Source organism: Genypterus blacodes, unplaced genomic scaffold (assembly GCF_046128005.1).
Source record: "Genypterus blacodes isolate CSIRO-AG114 ecotype Tasmania unplaced genomic scaffold, CSIRO-AGI_Gbla_v1 ptg000588l_1, whole genome shotgun sequence".
Classification (NCBI taxonomy): domain Eukaryota; kingdom Metazoa; phylum Chordata; class Actinopteri; order Ophidiiformes; family Ophidiidae; genus Genypterus; species Genypterus blacodes.
Window position 1 is genome coordinate 1 of NW_027467318.1, and position 7,500 is coordinate 7,500.

Sequence of the window (7,500 nt, forward strand, 5' to 3'; positions counted from 1 at the left end):
TGAACACGCCTCCCTCTACCCTCACATGTTTACAGGCTCTCACTGCTCTGCTCTCTGCTACCACCCGGTGGTCACCTGGAGGTGAGACAGCTCGGTGTGGGACTGACCGGATGAAGGCCCAGCAGAGCAGCACCAGGCCCAAGAAGGCCAGCAGCTTGTTCAGCTCCTGCAGCAGCTGCACCTCTGACGACACGTCCTCCAGGATGCTCTGAGCCATCTCCTGCAGCGAGCGGCTGCTGTCTGCGTCCACGCTGACCGACACGCTGGCTGAGATGTTGAAGTCAAACTCCTCCTTCAGTCGCCGGAATGCAGTGATGGCGGCTGAAAGGCAGAGCGGGTCAGACAGAGTGTGTAGCTGCAGGAGACGTGAAGATGGAGGCTGAGGAACACGAGCTCACGTTCAGCCAGGCGCTTCTTGATGAGGCTGGAGATGTAGGAGGGGATGAGGCAGAAGAGCTCAGGCACTGAAACACAAACACATGCAGCTTCATCAGGCTGAAACACAAACAGGAAGTCCAGCTGATGCTGTCAGATCAGATGACTCATCTGGACCTCGTGCGAGGACACACAGCTTCCTCAGCGGCGTCACGATGTTGCACAGGGCGTTGATTTCCTTCGGCAGCAGATCTCTGCAGTCGTTCAGAGCCTCCACGAACAAGGACGTGCACTTCCTGTACGGAGAGCCCATCTTTTCGTTACACACGTCGCCGATGTCCACCATGAAGTGCCGGACGTTTCTGAGAGTGCGAGCTGGAGGATCAGAGGTCAGAGGTCAGAGGTCAGGCCTAAACATCACACCGGCTCTGTCCGTCCTCACTCACCCACGTGGCGGATGCTGTCGATCAGCGTGTCGGTGAAGTCGCGGACTCGTCCCACAACGTCGTTCACGTTGCTGCTGATCTGTTTGATTTCCTCCAGAACGGCTGCGGACACAAACAGGAAGTAGCAGCCGCGGCACGTTAGCGTGTCCATATTCACTCTGACTCAACAACAAAGGGTCACCATAGCAACCGTAAACAGGTCTCCACATTAGAATTCCACACACCCGACTAACACAAGAATCAAATTTGCCGACGACACAGCGGTGGTTGAACTCATTTCAAACAACAATGAAAGCTACGACCGCGAGGAAATAAACGAGACAACAACAACAACAACAACCTCACACTCATTAAAGAGACAAAAGAACTCATCATGGACTTCAGGAGCCACCATGAGGACCACAGTCCTCCTGTCTTCAGGGGAGAGGAGGTGGAAAAGAGGTGGAGAGGAGGTGGAGAAGAAGTGGAGAGGAGGTGGAGAGGAGGTGAAGAGGAGGTGAAGAGGAGGTGGAGAAGAGGTGGAGAGGAGGTGGAGAGGAAGTGGAGAGGAAGTGGAGAGGAAGCAAAGAGGAAGTGGAGAGGAGGTGGAGAGGAGGTGGAGAAGAGGTGGAGAGGAGGTGGAGAGGAGGTGGAGAGGAGGTGAAGAGGAGGTGGAGAAGAGGTGGAGAGGAGGTGAAGAGGAGGTGGAGAAGAGGTGGAGAGGAGGTGGAGAGGAAGTGGAGAGGAGGTGGAGAGGAGGTGGAGAGGAAGTGGAGAGGAGGTGGAGAGGAGGTGAAGAGGAGGTGGAGAAGAGGTGGAGAGGAGGTGAAGAGGAGGTGGAGAAGAGGTGGAGAGGAGGTGGAGAGGAAGTGGAGAGGAGGTGGAGAGGAGGTGGAGAGGAAGTGGAGAGGAGGTGGAGAGGAGGTGAAGAGGAGGTGGAGAAGAGGTGGAGAGGAGGTGGAGAGGAAGTGGAGAGGACGTGGAGAGGAAGCAAAGAGGAAGTGGAGAGGAGGTGGAGAGGAGGTGGAGAAGAGGTGGAGAGGAGGTGGAGAGGAAGTGGAGAGGAAGCGAAGAGGAAGTGGAGAGGGTTCACTGCTTCAAGTTCCAGGGGACTCACATTGGTGAAGACCTCGGCCCAGCAGCGACTCTATTTCCTCGGCCCACTGAAGAAGAAGCACCTGTCTGCTCAGAGCTTCTACCCCCCTAACATGACTAACATAACTAACATGACTAACATAACTAACATAACTAACATGACTAACATAACTAACATAACTAACATGACTAACATAACTAACATGACTAACATAACTAACATAACTAACATGACTAACATGACTAACATAACTAACATGACTAACATAACTAACATGACTGACATAACTAACATGACTAACATAACTAACTTGCTGTATTCAGTGTTGTTTCTTTATCTCTGTCCTGAGATTCAGGCACAGCATGAATACATTTCATTATATTCTCATGTACAATGACAATAAAAGCTTTTCTATTCTATTCTAAAGTATGAAACGCTGTGATTAAGATGAAGTTCATGGAAACATTTAAATCCATACTCAAGTTATAGTTTTAACACCAAACCATGCTACCTGGCTAGCTTACTATTAAGCTAAATGCAGGAAATGCTAGCAGCTAGTTTAGTGTATTAGCCAGCTGGTTGTTAGCTTTTGCCCAAAGGCATTACGGCAGCGACTCCCACGGCAGTGAAGGTTTAATGTTTCTCTCTCCTGATTGGCTGGTAGCAACAGTGAGCTGGTCCCAGCAGTGTATTGCATTCAGTGGGCGGGGCTTACGGAGGAGGGGCGCCGCCGCCCTCTGCATCAGCTGCTGGGTCTGATTGGCCGCTAGCTCCGCCCCACACAGCAGGCTGGTGGCGGCTCGCTCCATGTTGTCCAGCGTGTTGCTGAGGGGGCCAGACATCAGCGCGGAGAAACACAGGAACAGCAGGAAGTTCTTCCCTTTCACTGAAAGAGAAGAAGAGGAGGGTCTGCCATCTTCATCACTGCACACACAGTGGGAGGAGCCAAAGGCTAACGTCAGTCTTCAGAGAGCGGACGTACCTGAGCACGTGGAAGGCAGCATGAGCGCCACGATGGCCCGCACGCCCGCCGACAGCCCCATGCTGAAGGAGGTCAGGCAGGCCACGCCCACCGTGGTGTAGACACAGAGCCACAGCTGCTGACCCTCCATGAAGAGCGCCACGGCGCCGTACAGCGACGCCAGCAGCAGGCCCAGCGCAAACATGAGCAGGCTCCAGACGGCCTCCAGCAGGTGACCTCTGACCCTCCTGCACCGACCCGATGACCTGAGGAAGGAAACCAGACCATCAGCACTCAGACGCTGTGGAGAGGGAATCTCTCTGGGGATGGTCTCTCCTGAAACATGAAGGTTTCCTCTGGCTCTGGTTCCTCCTGGTCCTCCTGCAGGTCTCTCTGGGTCTGGTTCCTCCTGGTCCTCCTGCAGGTCTCTGATGTTGTGGCTCAGTGAAGTCTGAAGAGACGTTCATGGGATTTTGGGACAAACAAATAAACCGACTTGACCGCCCAGCTGCCCCTCTTGGCTCCGCCCACCGGAGGTCCATGGGTCCATTGTAGACATTTGGATGGACGGTCACCATAGCAACCATAAACCCAAACACTGTTAAGTACCAATCACTCTCGACCACTAACAAACATTTTTGGAGCCTCATTGTGTTGAAGCTGAATGAAGACATAAAGATGGAAAGGTATGTGTGCGTGTGTGAGTGTGTGCATGCGTGCGTGTGCGTGTGTGCGCAGACCTGTGCTCCGCTGTGACTCCGCCCTCCTCTGCGCTCCTCCCCCTCTCTCTCTCTCTCCTTCTCTTCTCTCCATCTTCTCTACGTGAGGATCCGAACATGGATCAGATGATCGGTTGATCGATTGCTTGATTGCTTGACTGATGAAGCAGACGGTCAGTGATCCAGAGCTGTACACTTAAGTTATGTGTAATGGTGACGTCAGTGTTGGTGTGTTGAGGTCAGTGTTGTTGTTTGCTGACGTCATTGTCGTTCATATAAACCTTTGACTCTTGACGGAGCTGATGAAGATGAGGATGCGGATGGAGCGGAGCGTCGGTCTTCCTCACAGCAGTAAGTGACGGGACGCAGGTGTGTGTGCGCAGGTGTGTGTGTTTGTGTGTTTGCGCTGTTATTGAAGAGAAGATCACTCGTTAACGCTGCCGAACACACACACACACACACACTGCTAACGCGTGTTAGCACATATAGGACGGATATACTACAGCTATGTGCAGACAGACAGGCAGACAGACAGACAGGGAGACAGGGGGGGCAGGGAGACAGACAGAGAGGGTACAGCGAGACAGACAGGGGGGCAGAGAGACAGAGAGGGGGGGAGACAGACAGACAGGGGACCCGAGTTAACAGTGGACAATGTGAGACGTGAGGGTGAGACGTCAGTGAGGCAGATACCTCAGAGAGGAAGGAGGCCAAGGTGTCAGCGGTGAGCAAGGTGGTGTGAGGTTCCGTGTGGAGGAACTGGAACTGAGACACTCAGGGTTTGAACCAGCAACCCTGCAGTCGTAACTAAGCAATCGCCTGTGTGTGTCCAGCCGTGGAGAGGATCAGTCGCTCTGTCCTGCCGCCAGCTGTCCATCATCTCATCTGCAGCCAATCAGAGGACTGCCTGGTGCTCCGCCTCTTCCTCAGAGCTCTGTTTGGATTGGTCAGCGGAGCAGGTAAGGCGCGCTCACATTGACCTTTGACCTGTGTGTGCCTCAGTGTGTCAGTTTGCTCTGATCTGGCCCTCAGTGTTCTACCTGGGTATCGCTCAGAGCCTCCCACTGACCTTTGACCTCAAGCTGACCTCAGGATGTGTGTTTGTGGGTGAGGAGACACATCAGTCCCATCAGCTGCTTTCAAACACACACACAGCTGATCTAACAACTATGTGTGTGTGTGTGTTCCAGCGGTGTGTATCCTGTGTGGGATGTTCTCCTCCTTCTTCAGATCTTCCATCCTCCTCACATTTCCCAGCATGCTCGGTTCTCGTGGACGCACATACGTGCTGCTGCTCATTCTGTCTGTGCTTTTCAAAGGTGAACACACACACACACACACACACACACACACACACTCACTCACTCACTCACTCACTCACTCACTCACTCACTCACTCACTCACACACACACACACACACACACACACACACACACACACACACTCACTCACTCACTCACTCACTCACTCACTCACTCACTCACACACACACACACACACACACACACACACACACACACACACACACACACACACACACACTCACTCACTCACTCACACACTCACACACACTCACACACACACACACACACACACACACACACACTCACTCACTCACTCACTCACTCACTCACTCACTCACTCACTCACTCACACACACACACACACACACTCACTCACTCACACACACACACACACTCACTCACTCACTCACTCACTCACTCACTCACTCACTCACTCACTCACTCACTCACTCACTCACTCACACACTCACACACACACACACACACACACTCACATGTGTCTGTCCCTCTTAGGCCCGATCACAAACATCCAGGCTAACGTTCAGGAAGCTGCTCTGTCTGTCAGCTGCAACCTGGACCTGCAGCTGGAACACAGCAGGACTCTGTGGAGAGAAACACTCCAGCCCTTCATCACCATCATGGAGGACATCATGGTGAGGGGAGAGAGGGAGAGGGGGAGAGAGGGAGAGAGAGAGAGAGAGAGCAACACTCAAACCCTTCATCACCATCATGGAGGACATCATGGTGAGGGGGGAGAGGGAGAGGGGGAGAGAGGGAGAGGGAGAGAGAGAGAGAGAGAGCAACGCTCAAACCATTCATCACCATCATGGAGGACATCATGGTGAGGGGGGAGAGGGAGAGGGGGAGAGAGGGAGAGAGAGAGAGAGAGGGAGAGAGAGAGAGAGAGAAACACACACAGAGAGAGCGAGGCAGAGAGTGAGAGAGACAGAGACAGACAGAGAGAGAGAGAGACACAAAGAGAGAGAGAGACAGAGAGAGAGTAAATTTCAGATTTCTTATCAGGAGACTATGTGATGGATGTCAGGGGTCAGAGGTCATGTATCTTATTTCCTGTCCAGGATACTAAAGGAGAGTTCCAGCAGGAAGCTAAGGAAGTAAACACAAAGTTCCAGAGCATCACAGAAGACATGATGTCTCAGTATGGATACGACAACGTCCAGTGGGACAGAGGAGGGGACAACACACAGGAGCGCTACGTCTCCAAGACCATGATGCAGTGTGACAGTGAGCTCCTCCCCCTCCACACACACACATACACACCTGCTGCTGTGACTCACCTGTGTGTGTGTGTGTGTGTGTGTGTGTGTGTGCAGACATCGTGGAGGCGGGCGTTCAGCGCTGTCGTGGTTGGTTCAATGAGAAGTGGCTGGACTGCTTAGACACCATCAAGCTCCCGGTCTTCAGCTACCTCCTCTGCCTCCCCATGAAGTTTGACCTGCTGTGTCAGATCCTCAAAGGTGAAAGGTCACACAGGCTGGGCTGGAAGATGATGTTGATGATGATGATTACATTAAGAGCATTTGGCAGACGCTTTTATCCAAAGCGACTTACATTACATTACCACCCTACGCAGAGGGTGCTCAGGGGCACCTTGGCAGGGACTCGAACCGGCGACCCTCCAGTTCCCAAGCGCAAGCTCCACCCACTGAGCTACTGCCTCCCATGATTAGGATGATGATGCTGATGCTGATGCTGATGCTGATGCTGACCTCTTTGTTCTCAGTGATGGCTCCATGGTGTCAGGAGGAAGTTCCTGTAGAGGATAACTTTGGTCAACTCTTTGATAAAGTTAATGTTTCTGTGGATTTCCTCACCAGAGAGTTCACAACTGAGCTCCATGTGGAGGTACAGAGGAGCAGCATGTCTCTCTACCGCTCTGTCTCTCTCTCTCTCTGTCTCTGTCTCTGTCTCTGTCTCTCTCTCTCTCTGTCTCTCTCTCTCTCTCTTCCTCCCTCTCTCTCTCTTCCTCTCTCTCTCCCTCTCTCTCTCTCTGTTTGTCTTTCTCTGTCTCTCTCTCTCTGTCTCTCTCTCTCCCTCTCTCTCTCTCTCTCTGTTTGTCTTTCTCTGTCTCTCTCTCTCCCTCTGTCTCTCTCTCTCTCTCTGTCTCTCTCTGTCTCTCTCTCTCTCTCTTCCTCCCTCTCTCCCTCTCTCTCTCTCTGTTTGTCTTTCTCTGTCTCTCTCTCTCTGTTTGTCTTTCTCTGTCTCTCTCTCTCTCTCTCTCTCTCTGTCTCTCTCTCTCTCTCTGTCTCTCTCTGTCTCTCTCTCTCTCTCTTCCTCCCTCTCTCCCTCTCTCTCTCTCTGTTTGTCTTTCTCTCCCTCTCTCTCTCTGTTTGTCTTTCTCTGTCTCTCTCTCTCTCTCTCTCTCTGTCTCTCTCTCTCTCTCTCTTCCTCCCTCTCTCTTCCTCCCTCTCTCTCTGTCTGTCTCTCTCTCTCTCTGTCTCTCTCTCTCTCTCTCTCTCTCTCTCTGTCTGTCTCTGTTTGTCTTTCTCTGTCTCTCTCTCTCTCTCTGTTTGTCTTTCTCTGTCTCTCCCTCTCTCTCTCTTCCTCCCTCTCTCCCTCTCTCTCTCTCTGTTTGTCTTTCTCTGTCTTTCTCTGTCT

The 7,500-nt window shown here is 52.4% G+C and overlaps 2 protein-coding genes across 2 annotated transcripts in view; one reads left to right on the top strand and one right to left on the bottom strand.

Annotated features, from left to right (window-relative positions):
• Nucleotides 1–107: 107 nt before the first annotated feature.
• Nucleotides 108–3,407, bottom strand: LOC142990550 (DC-STAMP domain-containing protein 2-like; the record flags this gene model as incomplete). The annotated part of the gene is made up of 7 exons (XM_076140363.1): nt 3,354–3,407; nt 2,879–3,308; nt 2,612–2,848; nt 822–923; nt 553–750; nt 399–464; nt 108–321 (listed from the first exon to the last, which is right to left on the bottom strand). Coding segments are annotated over exons 1-7 (1,301 nt in total), but the record flags the coding sequence as incomplete, so codon positions are not given.
• A 483-nt stretch (nt 3,408–3,890) lies between these two features.
• Nucleotides 3,891–7,500, top strand: part of dcst1 (DC-STAMP domain containing 1) — a 7,887-nt gene continuing 4,277 nt past the window's right edge. The window contains exons 1-8 of the mRNA XM_076140361.1: nt 3,891–3,927; nt 4,389–4,535; nt 4,609–4,683; nt 4,767–4,895; nt 5,395–5,534; nt 5,961–6,126; nt 6,216–6,359; nt 6,626–6,747. Of these exons, the coding sequence (XP_075996476.1) occupies nt 3,891–3,927; nt 4,389–4,535; nt 4,609–4,683; nt 4,767–4,895; nt 5,395–5,534; nt 5,961–6,126; nt 6,216–6,359; nt 6,626–6,747 (960 nt within the window). The remainder of the gene's footprint in view (nt 3,928–4,388; nt 4,536–4,608; nt 4,684–4,766; nt 4,896–5,394; nt 5,535–5,960; nt 6,127–6,215; nt 6,360–6,625; nt 6,748–7,500) is intronic.